The sequence below is a fragment of the Paramisgurnus dabryanus genome, chromosome 9 (assembly GCF_030506205.2).
Source record: "Paramisgurnus dabryanus chromosome 9, PD_genome_1.1, whole genome shotgun sequence".
Classification (NCBI taxonomy): Eukaryota; Metazoa; Chordata; class Actinopteri; order Cypriniformes; family Cobitidae; genus Paramisgurnus; species Paramisgurnus dabryanus.
In genome coordinates this window covers 25,501,943-25,524,766 of record NC_133345.1, presented here as the reverse complement: position 1 = coordinate 25,524,766, position 22,824 = coordinate 25,501,943, and the positions used below count along the sequence as shown (strand labels likewise).

Sequence of the window (22,824 nt, the reverse complement as noted above, 5' to 3'; positions counted from 1 at the left end):
CCTAAGGCACACCTGTGCAATAACCAGGCAAATAATAAAGTGCTCACTGAAAAAGATTAAGAGAGATTTTTAAACAATATTTGAGAGAAATAGGCTGTTTGTGTACATAGAAAAAGTCTTAGATCTTTGATTTCAGCTCATGAAAAATGGACAAGAACAAAAGTGTTTATAATTTTGTTGTATCTGTCTATCTGTGTGCTAGTTTCTATTCTACTATATTATATTATAACAATTTTATGTTATACTAAATTATATTATTTTTTTACTTATTAAATTAAATTTCTTAAAAAGGCGTGAATAGGGTCGAATACATTTACAAGCTGATTGTTCATAATACATAATTAAACAAAATCAGAAAAGATAAGAAGGAAAGATAACAAGATAATCTTATCTATACCTTATCAACAGGTAGTGTGAAAGAAATTTCCAACATCAGCATCCCGAGTCTCATGATAGATACGCAGAACTCTAAGGGACCATCAATAAATTATATGACCTCTAACTAATAGGGATTTTTTTTAAGCTACAACAACTTCATATGCATGCTGATCTTTAAGTCTTTGTATAAACAGCTGTAACATGACGTTATGTTATCGATTCTACTAGTAATCTTCAATAATAGTGCTTAAAGCGATTTTGTTTCGTGTCAGGAAACAAATACACATTTCACCACTTACCCTAAATCCAGACAGCGCACGAAAAGTTTTTCCAAATATTCACTTTATTCAGTCTGACGACCGTTTAAGCCAAGCTCGCGTGTCCTGTGAAGAGCGATATTTATCTGTCATTTATATTTACAGGGTAAACATACGTCTACTTTCTAGAGCGAATCCAGCAGTCAGAGCGTACGTGCGTATTTTAGTTCCGGGTATGTTTCTCTGAAGTCGGAACCTCAGTGAGATTAACAGAAAAGGTGTGTCATTCTATCTTTAAAACAAAAGCATTGTGTTTCCTAAGCATTTGTGGCTAAATGCATAATACAGCGCCATAATTTATGCAGTTTCCCTGAAAACCGGTCATCATAAGGGAGCATGGCTGCGGTGTTACTGTCAGACACGGAGATCAGGCACCGGTCTATGGCAGAGGAGGACCCGAATGGGAATGAACATGGAGCGGCTGCGCATAGCACAGCGCCTCGCTGGGGACCGCAGCATGCTGGGGCCCAAGAGCTTGCCAAGCTTTACTCTCCGGGTAAGACAAGCAAATGAGTAGCATTAGTATATTTGTCTGTCAGGCATTTCATGTACTGTTTAATGGTGCTGCAGCATTATTGAGAAGAAGGATCAAACTAAGGCCAGAGAAGCACACAATATCAAAAGTTGCCATGTAGTTTAATGCATAGTGGTTACTAGTTTGATATTATTACCATATATTAGTTAATATTTTGTTTATTAGTATGTTAATGAATTAACAAAATATAGTAGTTGTTGTTATGTATATAACATCCCCTTCACAGAAGTTTAAAAATAATGTGTCTGTATTTTGTGAAATACAAGTGATTTGTATTATAAATCAAATTTGTTGGCAATGCTGTATTATAACCACACTATGCATTCCTAACTAAAATAATACAAATTTTGAACAGAACAAACTTTTAAAAATATGACGTCCTTATATGTACAGCAGTTACAGGAAATATTTAAGGACAGGGACGTCTTTGTTCCCTATTTGGTGCATATGAATCATAGCCACCTCATGCAGGGCTATAGTGTAGAGTTACACACTGTTTACCAAACAAGTTAGTTCAGTGCCTAACTTCTATGAGATGAATGTTCTGCATTTTTCAGAAACAGCTTTTGATAATAATGTGTTCTTTCTAGTCACGTTTTTTATACCCTATTTGCTTTGTGATTAGTTCGGTAGATAACGCCAATAAAGATTATAAGCTTTCTCAAATAGTAATATTTCAATTTAGACTCAATAGAAGCTACTTTGATTCTGCATGTCATAAGTTGAAGATCAGCAACGTTAGGAAAAGCCCCCACTTCCAATCTAAAATAAGATTTAGCAGAAAAAGTGCTTTAACTGTCTCCCTTCGCGCTCCCCTAGTCCCAGAACCGGTCTTGTTGTGTCGGGGGATGTTTGCAGTTTGCAGCTGCAATTAAAAATACATCGATTTAACTCGAAAAGCCATTAGGAATGTTAATGACCACTTCATTTTCTTTGGCAATGCACCCATCATGTTAAGCATACGCTGCTATCGACACGTCCAGCACGTAAACAATACGAATGAAAGAAATTTGCGAGGTTAATAAGTTAATGTTTTGATGCATCTCTGGTGGGGGGTGGATTGTGGGATTTTTGGATGAGCTCAGTAGAGTTTTGTATCCACCAGCTGTGAGGTGGGAGTCAAAGAAGCTTATATTTGAGATTCTCAGTGCTATTTGATTCATATAATGCAAGTAAACATATAATGTTCCAAAACGCAATAAATCCATTTAGACTATTTTCGGTAAAAACGTGTTTTCTTTAGCAAAAAAAGTGACAAGATGAAAAACGCTATTTTCTGTTACAAACTTTCACATAGCATCTTTAGGTTATAATAACATTAAAAATTCAAATCCATAAATTGATTTTCAAAGATTTATTATAAAAGCTGATAATTTTTTCTCAGTTTGTTTTCTAAATGCTATAAATTTATTGAATCAATATATAAATGTGCATTTATCTTTGCCATGTTATATTCATTTAGTTGACTAGTGGTATACAATGATTAAAAAAATGAACATAAATGGCATTAATCAAAACACTTACTTTGTCATATTAAGAACACTGTCATTGCTGCTGTCATCTTTGGGATGTCGTCGCTGAACTTTTTTTAACTGCAATCAGCTGTAAAATGTTTTGGTCTTGCTCGATTTTCATTGACTTAAAGTAAACTAATGGAAAGTTTTCCATAAGATCCCCTGGGGTCAATGTGTTAGCATGACAGAAGCTTGATACAATAGCCGGCATTTTTCCATCGCCCGAGTGCCCGAGTGGCTTATGTTTCTTCCCCGCCACACAAAAAAAACACCACAGGTTTGACATCAAAAGTATTATTTTGTTTTTGTTTGTTGATCACGAAGTACAAAGTAGATGAGGAAAACTAGGATTCTGTGTGTATTCAACATGCCGCCATTATTGTTTACAATGCATGGAATGGTGCGCTGTGATTTGTTGAGCGGATTTATTGCATTCTGCAGAGAAGGAGGACTGGTGTTTATCGCGTTTTGGGAAAAAGGGAGAAAAGATGGCAGACTAACATGTCAGATTTTGCGTAAAATTAATAATTGACTTTTTATTAAGAATTGACCTGATTTTAAATGGCGTTTAACACATTTTGGAACCAAACTCTTTATATAAATCCAATACAAAAGTATTCCCCACATCTCTTGGTGACATATTGGCATCTTGTAAAGCCAATCGATTGGTTTTTGGAATAAATTTAATGTTATTTACAACATTATTACAACAAACATCATAAGCGCGATCTTCTTCTTGTTGTGTTTGGTGGCGGTTGACAAACCAGCATACAAGTGCCACCAAAAAGAGCTGGAGGGCAAAGCGCACTTCCTGTTGCACGTGTGTAGAGCTTAACCAGTTTAACAGCTTAACAATGGGTGATGGTTTGAATAATATCTGACTCCCATGGGATTTAAAAGATTGGGTTTAAAAGAGCAAAATGGATTTAAAAGAGCAAGCAGTCATAACTTCAGTCGATCTACTTCAAATGTCGGAAATCTGTGGAAAGGCATTGTTTCCCCTTAAGATTTTGACTTTTTGTGTAAACGTACAGTTCGGGCAGCCAGGAAAGGCATCCTTCTTCTCCGTAATAAACACACAGAGTGTTTGTTCACATGTGAGACTATGCATACATTATCATTAGGGATGCTCCAATCGATCGGCCGATAATGCTTGCTATGCTTCTCAATGTTACGGTTAAATGCAGCTATATCCAAAAGCCAGGGGGCGCTCTCGTGCAGAAACTCAAAATGCGCTGTAGACAAATAACAAAACACACACAGCTATGATGACACGCAGCTCCAGGAAATGGCTTAAGGATATATTTATATTGCTGTTCTTCAAACCTTTTCAGGAATTTTCATGATAATAAAGAATATGTATAATAATTATGTTTGACAAGTGTTGCTTTTTCAAATGCATGTTATAAACGATTCAAACTAACAGCGATTTCAGATTGATAAGGACTTACTGATCAAAACCCGTAGCACATGAAATAGCTGTTAATAAGATCGGCTGTCTGATTCAGAATAGTGATCGGAGCACCCCTAATATCATTCCCATGTGACAGAAAGTTGATATTTGAGGGAATTGAACCACCAACCTTTGCAAGTTTATATCAAACGTGGACGTCGTTTATCTAAATAAAATGCATATGCCAGTTGTGCAGTTCTGGAATCCAATGGCTGCTGTTACTCGACAGGCTTTAACCTGATGGTGATCTACAGGCCGTATGGACCAGAGAGTTGAGCCACAGAATATAATGGCAAGGATGTAAAAACCAAAACTTCGGAGGCATGCGAGGCAAATCCGAGGGTGGTATGTGCTTGTGGGTGTCTGAGGTGAGCGAGAATGGCGCTTGGAAGTATGGAGGCTTACTGGTGAAAAGGGATTGATGAGGCTTCAGTCTGCTCAATGAAGCCTCCGGCTCATTACCGTAACCCCAGGACAGCGAAACAGCTGGACGCCTCTCCCCACCATATGTCTGCGTGTCATGCACCGCTGACTGCTCTTTGTGCTTCTTATCCCACTTTACAGATTCGCTGCAAAGTAAACAGGATTTACAGGCTACTTTCTGTTTCCCCTATTGCCTCAGCCAGCCGCCGTGCTCTGGTTACTGGGGCGTTTGGTGTATGTATGTGTTTTTTAAAGAGAGAAAGAGATCAATATAGTATTGCATTGCAAGATCTAGTTTCCCATTCAGTCAGCGATCTTGACTCCAATCGGTTTCTTCTGGTCCTTTTTGATGTCTTGGCTGCAGAAAGGTTTGCAGTATGGAGGAAAGGGAAATGTTACAGGGTGTAAATAGTGTGGGACACAATGACCTGTTATTGCGAGCGTGCATTGAGCTTATCGGCTGTCCAACACTTCAGTGGTTATTTATGGCACCAATCTTGCAGATAAGCAAATGGTATTTAAACACTGCACCCAAGCTGTATTACTTGTGTTGAAATCCAACAATGTAGGGTGGGACAGTTTGGAAAAAGTCATTTGATTGTTTGGAGTAATGCAGAATAATGTGCACAGATGAATCATGCACATTAAGATTAGGATCATCTATGAAATTTGGATTTCATGATTATTGGGTTTTGATTTTACAGGTGAACCATTTTTTTGGTCACTTGTGTAGACTAGATAGCCTGCTGGTTACCCTTAGTGTCACTTTACATGGTGAGACCTTGACCCTGGTGAACCTGAGGTCGGCCATGGTGATGGAAATCACCAAATTTTAGCAGACTGGAGCTGCTGTCCTCTTCTTAACCCTGTGATCTATGAAGTTCACCGCACTATAACTCCTCTTCATTTAATCTCTGACTGACTCTAAAAGCAGGCTTTTTATACCCATTTTGACCAATCTCTGGATATAAGAGGTTTTTACAACGGCTCTTTAAAATTATTTGAATACTTAAGCCGTACATAGAATTTTGTGACTGCCATTACATAAAAAATCAAACCAAGGTCTTTTGATTTTAAAAAATTGTATGCTACAAGCATAATGGTTGGAAGCAAAATACTGCACATTTTTCAGGTAAAATGTTAATCTTTCCATTCCCTTAAGTTTAAGGTTATTTTTCTTTTCTGACATTTTGTTTCCTAATGCAACGACAATAATACATTCAAACTTTTTGGGTCCTCGTACCTGGCACATTCTGACCTTTTGACAGCTGGAGTCTTGAAACAATTGTTGGATGTAGCGTTTGTTAGTTGTTTTGTAACAGGTGCACTAAAATACACATCCATTATACAAATCCTTTATCCCTGTTACTTTCCGTTCACACCAGACGCGGTAGAGGCGGCAAAAACTATTCGATCATGCAGAGCCTTTTTCGCCGTAGTTGGACGCTTGAACATTTTGAGTTTACTCGCTTCATTTGCGCATGAAATTCCAGTCATTCGAGACATTCATGTCGTGGCAGGGGCTTCTGCGACTCGCTTCCTGTAATCACGTCACTACTAGAGCAAGCTCCTGATTGGTTAACGTGGAGCAATTTGGCGACAAAGTTCAGATTGTTCAACTCACGTGTTTCCCACGGCAATGCTCAATTCGCGTAATTTGCACATCAATTGCAATGAGGCGGATTTGCATCTACCGCACCGTGCTAAACCCCTCATTTGTGCCGGGAGACCTCCAGACGTGGTAAACGCATCTTTACATTGACTTAACATTGAAATCATTTGTGCCAGACGCTCTATTCGCTTTTGGTGTGAACGCAGCATTAAAGGGATAGTTCACCAAAAATGAAAATTCTGTATGAATAAAAACCTGTATAAAGTTCTGATAAAGACAAAAAAGATATTTGTGGGATGTTTGTAACCAAACCGATCAGAAGCCCCACTGACTTCCATAGTAAGAAAAACAGATTAATGTTTTTCCTCAAAATATCTTCCTTTGTGTTCATCAGAACGTTTGTTACAACATCAGTTTGAGTAAATGATTACAGAATTTTCATTTTTGGGATGAACTATCCCTTTAAGAGTGACCTTACTAAATAGCTATAGTAAGGTCTACAGTTTCCATGTTGGAAATAAAGGTTACAAAGCACTCTGAAGTCATAAAGAAAGCATTGATCTTTCAGCCTACTGCCTTGTAGACAAATTCTCAGCTCTGTGGCACAGGGCCAGGGGTGTGTGTTACAGCATTGAGCATTGTGAGGAGGCTGAAGAACGAGACACCAGACACGTCTGCTTGACCCCGATTGTAACCCTTCCTTCAGTTCAACTGCTCCATACAAAAACAAAGCCACACTCCTGCTGATCTGCACCTTCAGTCGTTCTGATCAAAACTTTGTAATCCAGTTCTAACTTGTGTTTTACCGAATGTATGCCTGTATAATTCTTCAGAATGCGCGTGTGAAAATATTCTGATTTTGATCATGCTGTGAAAAATGAAGAATATTAAAATTCCCAAATTGGCACTTTTTCTTAGAGTTTTAAGAATGTTCTCAAAACAATTAAATAAACCTAAATGAGTGTTTGAATAGGACAATTTAATAAATACTTAAAAAGTACATTCAATTATTTTTGCAAATTCCCAGTTGAAGTCCTTGAGCTGAAAGAATTTTCTGGGGTAAACATTAGCAAGCAAGAGATGCTCTCGATTCCCAAAGAAAATGTGCAACTTGTTGTTTCTTCATTTGTAACAATAAGCAAAGGTCTTTGAGGCAGGGAATAAATGCATAATTAACAAACGTTTTTTGTACAGGACAGTTTGCTTTAACATCTGCCTTAATATAATGCATGTTTTTTATTTCTGCATTTGAATCCTCCTTGAATGCCTTGCTTGATAGTCCCTCATTGTAAATACATTACTGTTAATATACTTATATAAAGTCTTAACTTGAAATCAGATGATAAGTATTTCCGTATTAAGACCATAGACTGTAAAAAAATTATTGTATCCAAAAACATCAAATGGAAAAAAAATGAAACTAAAATATCTCAAATAGTCGCTGACATCTTGTGCAGTTGCCATCATTTGTAGCCAGAATCTGCACAGTATTGATCGTGAGGTCGAGCTGTGGTATCAAGGCCCTTTTCCTGCTTAAGTCAATCACAAACACAAATTTAATAGCATCTGTGGCCAGTTGTTCAAAAGTAATCCATTTGAATTTCACCTATCGAATTAGATCAAACTTTCAAAGTGGGTTGTTCAAAGCAAAAAAATGGATTCTGATTTTGGATTTGATCACAAAATCTAATCTAAATTTTTATCTGGATCAAATTGTCACTTTGTGTTGTTCTAAACTTTTTAGTAAGATTGGGATTTGTTTGATCACAAAAAAGTAGGATTATTCTGAACCCAGCAGAAGGGTTGATTTCAGGGACAAAACTTTTAATAAAACAAAAAAAATTACATTAAAATAAAAAAATAATCCTTAACTTTAACAGTCATTTGACACGGTAAAGTATATTGATTACAAACACAATCATCAGAGACCAAACAGTCAAAAGTAGTTTTTACCACCGGCATCTCTACAAATGTAAACTACCGGACATTTAGCGTCTTTATGACTTAAAATGCATGTTCCAATGTGTTTTTTGTATAATCTATATTTGTTTTGTTTTGCGGGCCAGAAGAACAGACTGAATGTTGAATTGAAATAAAAAGTAAGGAAAAGTTTTTTTTATTGTCTCTTCAAGTAAAAACACTTACTGTAGTGATCAGTGTTGGGGGTAACGCATTACAAGTAACATGCATTACGTAATAATATTACTTTTAAATGTACACATTAATATATTGATACAAGTAATGCAAGTTATTTTTTTGTTTAATTAATTTGATAAAAAAAATAATGTACTGAATTAAACTAAACGTAGTCACATTATGCACTCTATGCGTACACGCCTGTGTAGGAACAGTTTGAGTTAGAAACTGAGATGGCAGGCCAGAGCTCGACATTTTTTTTGATGAAATATGCAATTTCTGAATGTAAAACTTTTCAGTCATAAAAAACCTGCATGTCCTGAAAGAGATCAAGCCTCAGCCAACAAACAGTAACGCAAAAGTAACTAAAAAGTAACGTAAGCATTACTTTCTATGAAAAGTATCTAAGTAACGCAATTAGTTACTTTTTTGGGAGTAACTTTAAATTGTAATGCATTACTTTTAGGGCTGGGCAAAAAAATTGATTTTTCAATTAATCCGTTTTTAAAACGTGGTCGATTCAGAATCGATTCTCAAAGAGCAGAATCGTTTTTTTTCTTTCATATTTATTTCTGCAAACATTGAACGAAAGATTAACATTAATCGAATTACTAGTCTTCTTCACTAGATGTCACCCTCTTTTTTGTCTAGCGCATGTTACCAAGGTGCAAGAGGCAAGCCTGTCATTCATTCATTCATTCAGTGCTTAAAATTGCGGTTTCAGGTGCTTCGTCGATTTTATTAATTACCTACTTGTAACCTGCTGTTCACTGTTCTTTTTATTAATATAGTATTTGTATTAAATCTATATTCATTGAGTTGAATAGAGTATAAAAACCGGTCCGAGAACCAGAATTAAATCGAGAATCAAAATCGAATCAATATGGTAGCTTGTGAATCGAAATCGAATCGATCTGGAAAATCTGAATCGATACCCAGCCCTAATTACTTTTAAAAGTAACTTTCCCCGACACTGGTAGTGACACCATACTTCCCAAACTATCTGTTGTTTTGTTACATAGCTAATAGTCAACATTGACATGTGATCCCATTTAGAACACTAGTAATCCAGATTTGCTAATCTAAAAAAGTGTGTATCTGGATCAGGGTGACCCAATCCAATTTTACTTTAAAAACAAGGCCACAAGTGAGATGGTTTACCTGATCCTCGATAGCAAAACATTGGATTTCCAAATCTGGATCATTTTGACCCTGATTAAACTTTTCAAACAACTGGCCTCTGAAAATGAACTTAAACCATTCAGACCCTGCGTCCACTGGAATAGACATCACATGTTTTGTAGTTCAAACCAATACAAAATGATGATCAGCCAATCAAAATAAGGCACACTGATTACACACTAGAAAAATAAAAAGCTCTGAAAGGGTAAAACCAAACATATTAGAACCTCAACATGATAAAAATATCTAAAATAATAGAAACCATCGTTGGGAAAAGTGTAATTTGATTAAGTTTGGGTCACATCCCATTTATTTGCATAATGAGGTTTATGACTTATATTGCAGCCAGCCACCAGAGAGTGATCGAAATATTTTAGCTTCACTTTCCGTGATGTCTGTGACACCCTTGATTAAGACTTTTATACTTGTTAGTCCCATGAAAGCTATTAGTTTTACAGTGTTGTTCATTTCTGTTAACCACAAAAATCATTGCAAATACATTGTAAATATTCATTAAATCTTTTGTGTTTTTAAGGCACTTCCTTCAATCTCCTTTTTCCATGACTTTTTTCCAGTATCACTTACGTAAATTACTGAGTATTCTTTCTGTAGCAACTTGCAGAGTCTGACTAATGGTCTGTGCAGTCTGATGACTGCTGTTTTTCTTTTAAAGCTGCAGGAAGCAGCCGAACACCTCTGGGTGCTCCTGCACTTTCCCAATACGAGTCTTATAGTCACTTTCTAACTTTGTTTCAACTAACTAACAGTTTATTTAGTTTATTTACAGTGGCTCAATCAAACACAGCCATGTAATCTCATTAGCCACGAACCACTGCCAAGCCAACACGGCCCCCCACCAGAACCCAATCTTCCATTTTTCACCTCTCTGTGTTCCAAATTCTGTATAATTTATCCATACCCTTTCTCCGTTGAGTACTCCCAGCACTTGATCGCTGGGGTCAAAAGGTCAGACGGGCGGCTCGTGGCCATTTACCTGACCCGGCGACCTCGGTGCCGCATGATCTGTTCAGTCACTGCAGTATGTTACACAAACCATAAATGTGGTGTTTTATGACTACGAGTGTTGCTATGGTCACTGCGCTTGCATGAACTGCTCACCGACAGCGTAAACAAAAGCCAAGTGGGATCTCAAGGGGGAAAAGAGAGAGAGAAGAAAAGAGAGGTAGGTGGGAGGGGAACCTGGCTACCTGCAACCACTCCTGCTGGGCTTCTCAATTATACACACACCAGGGCAGCTAAATGCATTAGGACCTCAGCTGTATGCATGATACAAAAACGAATTTGTGCACTCAAACACACACACGCAGGCACTTTTTGGGGGTGGTGGGGGGGTCAAATGCGCCAGAATGTTAATGGCACACACAAAAACGTGGGTCTCTTGCATGCCTACACACGCATACAGAAGCATGCCAGGGTGCCCAAATACATTTGTACTGGAACCACACAGCCTGTTATTAATATTTGATGGAGTTCTCCATCAAGCTTTTTTGTGTAAATTCAGGTGGCTTTGTGGCAGTTAGGGACAGAGACAGTGGGTGAGCCGAATAATTACTATTATCTAAATTCCATTTTCGAACATGGCCCTTCCCTGCGCCTTCCTTACTATGGACTATGGAGTTCTCAGCGTAGTGGCTCCGCTGTGAATTTTCAATATTTAAAATCCACTCTCTGCATTTTAATCCCTCTCTCCCTTATTAATGAATTTCAATCTAAAGGTCATAAACCTGCTTAACACTTTGAGTTCCGGAGGTCAGGGATCCGGATTGTAGATCAGCGAAACACGATTTCTTAGTTCATGGGGCCACGTGTTTCGTTCAGTCTGTCTGTCTTGAATGATTACGTACAGCCTATTATTTTGACCTTCACTGCTTGTTACTTTAGAGATTTGGAGATATTAAAAGGAAGTGGTATGTGTGTGGGTCGGCGTTCCCAGGGGTCGTTCTTTCCTTAGCATGTCATCTGTAGCTCATATCAGGGTCAGTCTAACTCAGGGGTGCCGCACATGTCCTGAAAAGTGAAGCCAAAACATTTTGATCGCCCCCTGGTGGGGATGCAGTATTTATGTCACCCTCTCCATGTAAACGAATTTAGCTGTTATTTCTTATCATGTTGATGATGTACTTTTAATTGTTATTATTTGTTTTTCTAATAAGTTTGTTATTAGATGCTATTAAAAATTGGTGTAACGACTTGATTTGTGTGTTTGTCACGGAAAATGGGCGGGGCCTTGATACCAAAGCTCCACCTCACGACCACAAAATCTGCGCAAGAATGCCATCAGCTGCGATTATTATTATTTTTAGACATTTTTTTTTACAGTTGAAGTCTATAGAGACTCATCTATCCTTTTTTTTTTTGTACAGTTTTTGAGATTTTCTCTACAGTCTTTGAAAACTAAAGAGCACACCTACAAAGCCATCCTAAAGATCCATACGATTTAAAATGTAGCTAAAATGAGGCATCTTAGAAAGCAGCATTATTAAAGTACAAAAGCTTTTGTATCAAGAGCGCCTGTGTCGCTTAACAATGCCGTCTACTGTATGTAGGCTGCTCACTAGGTTTTGGAACAGATCTCTGTTCTGCAAAGTCCAGTGTTTTTGTGTGTGTTGTGTAACAAAAGCACCCTATGTGTCAGTCCTTACATACTTGGTTGTTTTTGAAAATAACGTACAGCATTGTGTGGCACAAAGTGTGTATCTGGATACATGTGTTGCCGTGTGCGTTTCCCAGGTTGAGTTGTCCACTGAGATCAGATGAAAGCAACAAGGCCTGTGACTGATCCATTTGTCCTGATCAGGGGAATTCTACCTCCCTCGCTCACTCTCTTATTTTTCCTCTCTCCATGTATGACCCACTTTTTCCGTCTCCCTTCTTTTCCAACGTCCCCTCTGAAGACAGGCCTATGGAGAGCTGGCAAGGGGACAATGCATGTGTGTGTATGTGTCGCCATCATTATGTGTCCCGCTAAATATAATTTCATGTGCTAATACGAGGTTCATTTTCCTGGCCTGCTTTTGATGTTCCTGAATCAATACCGTTTCCTTTTGCCCACATGTAGATGCCCTTGGAATTGTTGGGGGGTGAAGCGGGCTAGAGAAAGGCACAGTCATGGCATGTTGGCAGGACTTTGTGGTGTGGCCGGCCCTCTGAAAGGCTGCTATTCTGAGACTGAGAGTTGGTTTTTGTCTGCGTCTCTGAAGGAGGTGAGAGCCGTTCTTTCAGTACCGCAGTTGCGCTGAGAACAGAGGGACCCGTGCACCACCACAGCCCCATCAGGAGAGCCCGTGGAAGAAAAGAGCTCTTTGTTCGGCTTGGATAGAGACAGAAAAACACCCATCTCTTTGCAGCACAAACAACACACACTGTTCACACTCGCTGACTTCTGCTAGCGTGACAGGTGATAAACCGTCACCACGCCCCCCCCAACACCCCACCCCTTTTCATCTAAACTCAGCCCGTCCCAGCACGGGAGCTAAGCCGCCAGATCAGCTTGTTAGAGCTGTCTAAGTTTTTCTATCCTCATTTATTAATCTACAGTTTGGTTTTAAAGGCAATGTGAGACGTGTGGCAAAACAGAACCGCGTGAAATATTCACAGTTTGGTTTTTCGTGGGGATGTGGATAGTACTACATATTTTCAAAACTAACTCATTTATCTTAAGGAATTTAGTGGTTATGCTGGTTTAGGACTGCATGATATTAAATAAAAAATTATATATACACAATATATGCAATATAAAAATAATTACGTTTGTAAATTCAAATTAAATGTAGTGCTGGGCCTAGATTAATCTAGATTAATCTCATACAAAATAAAATAAATTTTTTGCATCACATACGAGTGTTGTGTGTAATTATTATTTATATATAAATACACACATATTCATGTATGTATTTAAGAAACATTTACATGTGTATATGTATTTATATATATTTTGATATATTCTATATTATTTATATATATATATATATATATATATATATATATATACATAATATTTAAACACAGCACAAACTCATATATAATGCAAAAGATTACTTTTATTTTGTATGAGATTAATCTAGATTAATCTATGCAAAGGCCTAATTAAATGATATATTAATAAAACTTATATAACCAACATACATTTCACGTTCATTCTGGGAAAAAGAAAGCATCGTCTCACAAGTTTCTCTGCTATCCGCATCAATCTTAAAGTTGGACTGTACATAACTTTTTGAAGTATTTAAATCATTTAGGTATTGCAAAGCATTGCAATATACACATTTGCAATGTTTCAATATATCTTCTAGCCCTAGGCTAGTTAGAGTTCAACTGTGTCTTAGAGAGTGTTCGGTTCATTCATAGTTGAGGCATTGCTGGTATATCCAATGTAAAAAAAAATCCATGTGAAGAGACCAACCTGATTAATAGAATAGTTGGCCCATCCCTATTTTTTGGCCTCCACCAGATTTGCTTGTGCAACCACACTTACGTGCATCAGCAGGGAACTCGGTGAAACTCAAGGATGGACGACGGCGTTTTGCAGCCGGCCGCAGAAATTTGCGCATGTTAAGAGAGAGTGAGCGAGCGAGAGCAGGAACGCCATTAGCATTCCCGGACATTGTTTGGCACTCCAGCCGCCCCTCTGCGTCGAATCGGGCGTCGTTGATTAATTTCAGCCTATTAGCACCCCTCATCCTCCCCCCACCCCTCCCAGGTTAATTCCCCATGCCAGCGAGCGGGAAAAGGGGCTGCGGGTGTGAGCGATGGTGCAGGGGGTTGCAGGGGAGCACGTTGTTGTCAGGACTGTATTAATGAGTGCGCCGCTCAGGTCCCGTGGACAGGGGGACGGTGTTCCTGGCTGCGCACGGCGACGGAGGCTCTGTCGAGGCCTGGCCTAGTTTCTGCCCTCACCGGGGAGTGAGAGGATCCAAGGACTGACGCTGATCACCTGACAGCGGCCCCATTGCTGTGAAAGTGTAGATGCACGTGTCTGTGTGTGTATATGTGTGAGAGAGACAGGAAGGAAGGAGAGGGTACAAGTGTTTTTAATTTCAGCTCTGAATAATTTGGGGAATTTGCAAAGACGGTGTCATGCGAGGTGTAAAACAGCGGTAGATCTTTTCCCACTTCTCTCTTCCGTGTGTACCGAATGCAAATAGAAGATCTGTAATATTGTTCCTCTACAAAAGCATTACTGTAGCAACAGTGCGTGCATGCTAACCTCATTCAAATTTCAACACCACATCCTATGTTGCTGTGATACTGCAATAAGGAAAGGAACACATTGTCTGGTTTTGATCCTGAATAGCCAAACGCACACCTGGATCATCTGTACTTGCTGCACCTGGACTTCCTGTTGAGCTATCATATTGTGACCGACTGTACAATCCGTAGTGTCATTAGTTCAGCCCTAGCCCTGTTGAAAGTCAATATGAGCATTACTCTGGGTCAGATGAAAAATTTACCTATCTCTTATATAATCACTGGTGTATTGAAACAGGTGCTTTTATTTAAATGTTATGTTTACATTTGGTGCATGGACATGAGACAGATCCTGAATTTGATTGTACCCAACCCTCATTGTCTGTAAATAGTAATAGGTCAGTTCCTGTACATTTAATAAATGGTTTTAAAGGGGAAGTACAATCATTTTAAGCTTAAAATCTAGAAGCTAGAAATGGAGAACTGTGAAATAAAGGTTTTTCCAACTTACTGTTTTATGTACTTTACTGTTGTTGTGTAAAACGACTCGACAGATAATTAAATTTTACATACTGTACTATTTTTTGTGTTACCTGGATTAATTTTTTACACAACCATATACAGATGATATAGTTAAATTCTCTTTACCACATTTTTTTCGCAGTATGCAATACAATTGTATACACAATAGAAATAAGAATAAAGAACAGAGAAAAAAGCTTAAGATTTAGACAAATTCACAGAACTGTGTAATTTAAGGAGTTTAACTAAAGAAAAGGAAAAAAGAAGAATATTAATGTTCATAAATAAACATGTGACTTTAAATATTAAATGGTGCATAATGGCAAATGGATGTGCTTTCTTCACTGTCAGAAAAAGGTACAGAACTGTGCCTTTTCTTTCACTGGTTTGGTACCATAAGGTTCCTATTTGTACCTTTACATGTATACTAAACATACAATGATCTATTGTGTACCTTTAAAGGTCCAGTTAATGGTTTTGTACCCCTAAAATTTAACTGGTACAAAATTGTTTCTTAAAATATAAGAATAGTCTCCAGAATAGAAAAATATTCTGGTATCCCCAGAATGTGTCTGTAAAGTTTTGTGGCAGCAATGAAAAACAGGCTGTTTTGTGTGTTTCTTTAAAGGGACACTCCACTTTTTTTTAATATAATATATATATTAAGCTGATCTCTGGCTCTGGTGGTTCCACTTTTAGCATAGCTTAGCATAATCCATTGAATCTGATTAGACCAATAGCATTGCGCTAAAAAAAATAACCAAAGAGTTTGGATATTTTTCGTTTTAAAATTTGACTCTTATGTAGTTACTTCGTGTACTAAGACCGACAAAAAATTAGAAGTTGCCATTTTCTAGGCAGATATGGCTAGATCAGCTGAATGGATTCCCAAGCGGTAAAAATCAAATGTTTAACTCTAGGGGAGCTGGAAAATGAGTATATTTAAAAAAAAAGTGGAGTGTCCCTTTTAATGCAAAGAAATCTTCTTTTTCCCCTCCCTGTATGCAAAGTGGGGGTATCGTGCTTACACATGTGCTTTGGACTACATCAAAATGTGTCTGGGGCAGAAAGTTGAACTACGCACTCATAAGGCGGAGTCTGTGAGCCATCATGGGTGGGGCATAATCATTGTGACATCACATTGATAGGGGAGCCTGTTTTGTGTGGCTGTTGTGGTTTAAAGGAGATTACACATAGAAGAATATATTAATTTTCTGCTAGAAACACATTTAAAAGTGCATTTTCAAGGATGGGGGACTTTAAGGTACACAATAGGATCTTAGGGTATAATATTTATACCCCAAAAGGTACAACATTATAATGTGTTGTTTACCCACAAAAATGAACTTTTGAGCCTGCCACCCCAGTGAGAGAAAAGGTATTGTTTTAAACCTTTATTTCTGACAGTGTTTGATTCTTCTAATACTTTTCAACAGCATTTATACATGTGTTCATCAAAACAAAACCACTTTAAAAATGAGCCCAAGGACGTAAAAAGGTCTCATGATTGTAATTCTGACATGAGCACTGCATGAGTTCAGAAAATTCATTCAGGTTCACATTGACCAATTTCTATGCTTCCCTTTTGGAATGGGTTCAAGTTTAATTCCTTGGCGTGCACCTGATTTCAGAAGTAGGCTTTCACAGTACCCAAAGGAAATAGCCCAGATGTTCAGGTCAGCTGCAGGTCTGCATCAAAACCTCCTGAGAAAGTGACTTCTGGTACACCAGGGTCGGATGACCAGGTGCATTGTGGGACCAAAGGTTTGTCATAGGTTGAGGCTCTCATAAGTGCATGACTGAGCCGAGCGCCATGTATGTGTTAAAAGAACCACGGTCCATCAGTTAGACGCAGGGTGTTGGTTGGCCCACTGAGGTGCTATAAATAGCTGTCATCAATATCTTCTTCTCAACCTCCTCACGTTCCCAATCCACTCAGGATGGCTCCTCTAATGGCATTAAATTTTCAAAAGAGCTGAGTCCACTGCGCCTCTCCGCACCCGCATCCGCCCAACAAGAGAGAGGAAGCAAGAACAAAAGAGTGAGAGGAAGAGTCAGAAAGGAAAGAAAGAAAACGAAAAGCTTAGATACTGAAAATGCAAGCTTTTAAAAAAAGAGATTTAATGTAGGTATAGATGGAGAGATGTGGCCGGTGTCCGTATAGATTAATTCTCAGCCCTGTTGTGAATAATACATTAGCTCTTTAATCATCCTCCACGGCCACCCGCTGTGCCACACCACTGTCATGGTGGTCCGAACAGTCCCCTCCGTTGCTGCCCTCTGCCCTGACCTGGGACGTTTAGCTGTGTCAGGCATGCACTACCATCACAAGAGATCCTGACCCCACTCTCTCTACAACTTGTCGTAGTCTAATCGATTACTCCTGAGCACACATGATAATGGGACACACATACCACGCGCACACACGGTTAACACACGTTCGGCACGTCTCCTTTCCGCCGACCTGCTGACCTTTGGACTTTTGAGAGTTGTCGGTTTGCTGCCATTCCTGACCTTGCAGTGGTCAATGTACAGTAGTTAACTTTTACTGTTACTTGGGAGAATTAATTATATCTAAGCAATGGTACTATTAAGTTATTTTTCTTGCCTTTAACATCTGATTACTACACCTGCTTTGGATCTAGAGAGTTTAGTTTGAGCTCTAAATAAGTATATGGTTGACTAGATGGCACTATGGTCTGTCAGATACCGTATTTTCTGGACTGTAAGTCGCTCTGAAGTATAAGTCGCATCAATCAAAAATGCGCCATGAAGATGAAAAAGTCGCTGTGGACTGTACGTCGCATTTATTTAGAAAATTATTTTTACAAAATCCAAGCCGAAGAACAGACATTTAATCTGAAAAAGCAAGTTTTCAACTAAACAATAGCACACAGAACAGCAGGCTGAATAGGTGTCCGTACGTTAACGTAATACAACAATACACAATAGCATACTGAACATACCTGGAAGGCTGAATGGGCTAAATGAACAGAACAAGCCAACAAGCATTAAGTTCGCAGGTTCGTCATTCCACGTCACTGAATTCACTGAATTACATAAATATTGGAGCAGCATAAAGCGGACTCTTGCGGCTGTAGATGGTAATGTTGTCTTTTGGTTCATATATGTCAAAATTTATTCAAACTGACTTACAAGTCGCACCCGACTAGAAGTCGTAGGACCAGCCAAACTATGAAAAAAAGTGTCACTTTTAGTCCAGAAAGTACGCTACCTTGTTCACACTGTCAGTGCAAATCTGATTTTGGTGCGTATCCGATTGGAATCCAATCACATTTAGAACGTGTGAACGGCCAAAAGCAGCATAAAATCCGTTTTTTTCTAATCCGATTCAAGCTACATCCAGAAGTGGTTTGAAATCCGTTTCAAACTTTGAAATTGCATTTCTGGAAATTCATTTTTGTGTAGCTTTTTGGTTACGTCATGTTGTCACATAACGCAACCCCAGCACAAACTTTGTAACAGTCCATTTCAGACGAAACGATAGGGGGGTTTAGGAAAGCCCACATATTGGGATATATAGTTTCTACAACGTCAGACGTCGAGGCATATTGTTGTGCTACCGTGACCTCATTGCCATAGAAACAGTACAGATAATCCGGAATTTTGGTTCTGAACAGTTGTGATACACAATATGGACAGTGAGTCGGATATGCACCAAAATCGGCATCATTCGCGATAAAAAAAGAAACACTGCACACAGGTGTCCGGTTTGACGGCTCCGTCTTCAGCTTCTCCCTCGACTGCAAGCGGCAAACCTCGCCGATCGGTCTGCGCAGAATTTGCTAATCTCAAACAAGCCTAATGTTGGAGACCCATTCATTTAGATGAACTAGTCAACCTCACTTATACCTTTTTCTTCCGCACTGAAAACCGAAAGAGAGTTGAAAAATATTTAACTTTGGGTGAAAAGCTCCGCTCATCAATGTCAGTTCTCACACGGCCATCCAATCACAGTGGAGGAGGGGCGGGACATGATCACAGCAACCAACCGGCTCACTGCTGAAGTATTATAGCTACCAAAGCGCTCAACTGAAGAAAGCTGGCATTCAGCTGAAAATCAGCTGGCATTCGGCGTTCTCCAGGTGTTTTCAGCCGTGTTTTAAAGTTTTGGTGTGCACAACCCCTTATTTCTCTTAAATATGGGTAGGTTTCTTCAAAAACACCAAATTTTGAGCAAAAAGCTGAGATAATTCCATTTTTGTGAAGGACTTTTGATAGAGATCAGATTCAGAGCGATCCTCCAAACTTAGACGGACATGCAGCTGCTCGCCCTAGGATGATACTTCCGGGTTTTATAAGTTGCGGAAGAGCACCACCTGGTGGATAATAGCGGTATTGGGGAAGGCGGAAATACTCGTCATTGGCAGGGAAGCGTTTTCTCTTAATTGATGAGATAACTCGTCAATGGCAGCGAAAGAGTTAAATGTATAAATATGCTGTTCTTGTTGCATTTAATTATACAGGGCTTCCTTAAGACTTCAACTAGTCATTCACAAAATACACCAACTAGTTAATTTTAAAAATGCTTGTTTTGCAGGAATCTTCGCTCATGTATCTTGTATATTTTTGTCCTTTAGGAAAGCGTCTCCAGGAGTGGATCTGTGTGATTTTGTGCCTCTCACTCTTCATCGTAAACTTCCTCTTCCTCCTCGTAAACTTCTCCACTGTGCACATCTATAAAATAATCTTTGGCATTGGTAAGTTTTTATCTCTATTGACTTCCTACATATTACCTGTGTTTTTATCAACGTAGAAGCACGCAACTGTAGTAATAAAACATGCTACTTTATGCGTTCATGGTCACTATTATTTTAGAAGCTACTAAATTCAATACATGCCTCTCTCGCTCTTTCTTTCAGTGACGGGTATTGTGACAGCAGACTTTGCCTCTGGGATGGTACATTGGGGAGCTGATACATGGGGTTCAGTGGACATCCCAGTAATTGGGAAGGTAAGGAAATAATGGGCCTGCACCTGTGCACAGGTCAGTTCACTGCTGGCTTATACGACACTCTGTAATATGATTTACCCGAGTATGACATGAAGTTGGATCAACATCCAAACAGCATTTCTACTAACCAATCAGATTTTAGGGTTAATTTATACAAATTAATATGCCTTAATAATGCTTGTATGTAATCGACCACTTGTTTGATAAAGCACAGTATCCAGCCTTTAACACGCTTTAATGAGACCCATCGTGTTGTTTCTTCATCTGTCGTTGGTGTCCACATTGCACTTGCATCAGCTGTTGGGCAAGAATAGCTAAAAATGTTCTTCTACCCTCCCATGTGAATGTGATTAACTAGATATGTGGGCAAGTCCAGTTATAAAGGCGCTGTATTTTTTGAGATGGGCACACTTTTCAGGCGCACATCCTTATGCATATTTTAATGCCCACAATACACCCACACACCCTCGTATGCAGAGTGTGGTCTCTAAGCATAGTATCTTGTTTGATTTTAACAAATTGCCCTGTTTAATTTTCATATCAGCTTTTGCACCATTGGCCTTGTGGTTTACCGGGCTCGAAAACGGCGAGTGTGAAATGCCATCTGCGCCCTGGGGAGTTTGGCCCTTCCTGCTTTCCTAGAGAGCCCTATGTTAACCCCTCCTCCCAACAGCCCCCACTCGCAACCCCAAAGGGTGCTAGGAAAACCCAGGAGGGTTGCATTAATGCATAGTATGGTCGCACTCTTCATGTCCAATCAGAGAAAAGGTCACCCCCTCACCATCCAATTAAAATGCAGCCAACACTTGCTTTCTGTGTCGGACAACCAGGAGCAATGAATCTGAGAGCATTTATGTGTTTGTGTGCTGACAGGGGTCATTGCACTATTATGTGAAAGGGGGCGATAGAGTGATGGGGAAAAAATAGCTAACCTAAGCTCAAGCTAGTCCCTTGTGCCAATTATAAAGCTACTTTAGAAAATATGGACTGGTAAATTTGATTACGGTGAAAGGAAATGACAAGTGTACAGGTTTAGCAATGATCAAGATATACTTGGCAATGAGCGTGGCCATGAAATGATCACAGTTTGAGCCTGTCCTGTGAGTAACACCAATCTTTCCTATTGTTTTCTGGCCAGTGTGTGCGGTATAACAGTAGTGTCCTGCTTCTGTAAGGGTGCTGCTGCTGCTGTGTGAGTTATTTCACTTAGCTATGAATCTTGAATCATTTTAACTGGGTTCTCTTACCAAAACAGGATTTGACAAACTCAACCAGGGGTGTATAAATCGAGGGGCAAACTTTTGATCTCTTTGATGAAGCCAATACGGAAGTGACTTAAACTGCAATTCATCGACTGGCCACTAGAGGTTGGCTCCAAAAAGGAGCCAATTCCCATAGACCCCCATGTCAAAATGCCCAAATTTAGAGCAGAAACAATTTGGTACAAAAATTGTGTTTGGTTTTTATAGCTAATTTTGCCCTTCATGGCAACTGTGAATTTTTTTGTAACTCACCCGTTTAAATGATATTAAGCCTTAAAGTTCTGCATAATTAAGACGTGGCCACTTGAGGTGACGGTTGAACCGCCACTGCTGTCACTACCCCCAAGCTAGGCGGGCGTGGTTTCAGCAACCAGCCACCTCAGTTTCACCCACGTCCTGCCTCTTTACCCATTGTCGCATTTTCGCAAGTAATGCACCGTGACACGTGGCCAAGATGGCGACAGCAGGCACCGCCTACTATTGGCTTCAAAAACGATCTTTAGAAACCTATGGGTGATGTTTTGGACACTACGTCCATAATTTTGACTTAAGGGTGCAACTGGATACATTACTGCATTGCCCACCAACTATAAAATTGGGCATCGCAGTATTTGTTTTTTGTTTTAAAAGCATATATGTGACCCTGGACCACAAAACCAGTCATAAGGGTCAATTTTTTTTTTAGATTTATATCATGTCATCTTGAACAAATAAACTTTCCATTGATGTATGTAAACTTACCATATGAAGTTTGATAGGAGAGGGCAATATTTGGCCAACTATTTAAAAAATCTTAAATCTGAGGGTGCACAAAAATGAAAATACTGAGAAAATCGCCTTTAAAGTTGTCCAATGGAAGTCCTTAGCAACTTCATCCACTTACAAAAAGAAAGTTTTGATATATTTACAATAGGACATTTACAAAAAATCTTTTTGGAACATGATCTTTACATAATATCCTAATAATAATATAATAATAATTGATATAATTGATATAATATAATTTATATAATTATTATAAAAATAATAATTTTGACCTATCCAATGTATTGTTGGCTATAGGGAATGTGGAGGTGACGTCACGCAGTGTTGCATTTTGGGTCCTCTGCCATATTTGCAGGATCGCGCCCTATCCCGCTGTACAGTATTTGAGTTTGTGTGTTGTAGGTTGTTTGGATTTTCTGTCGAGATTTTAATAAATGTCGATATGTTTGGTCAGTACAGCTCGATCACATCATCGTTCAGGTAGGAAACTGAACAACGGAATAGGTTTTTTCAGCTTTCATTCTTGGAAAAAACAACAAGGG

At 39.0% G+C, this 22,824-nt stretch overlaps 1 protein-coding gene across 1 annotated transcript in view; it reads left to right on the top strand.

The window, feature by feature from the left end:
- The first annotated feature begins 683 nt into the window (after nucleotides 1-683).
- The window catches only part of LOC135773620 (plasmanylethanolamine desaturase 1), a 33,791-nt gene continuing 11,650 nt past the window's right edge, over nucleotides 684-22,824 (top strand). The window contains exons 1-4 of the mRNA XM_065283295.2: nucleotides 684-913; nucleotides 1,001-1,191; nucleotides 19,882-20,001; nucleotides 20,164-20,255. Coding sequence (XP_065139367.1) covers nucleotides 1,032-1,191; nucleotides 19,882-20,001; nucleotides 20,164-20,255 — 372 coding nt within the window. The 5' untranslated portion in view covers nucleotides 684-913; nucleotides 1,001-1,031. The remainder of the gene's footprint in view (nucleotides 914-1,000; nucleotides 1,192-19,881; nucleotides 20,002-20,163; nucleotides 20,256-22,824) is intronic.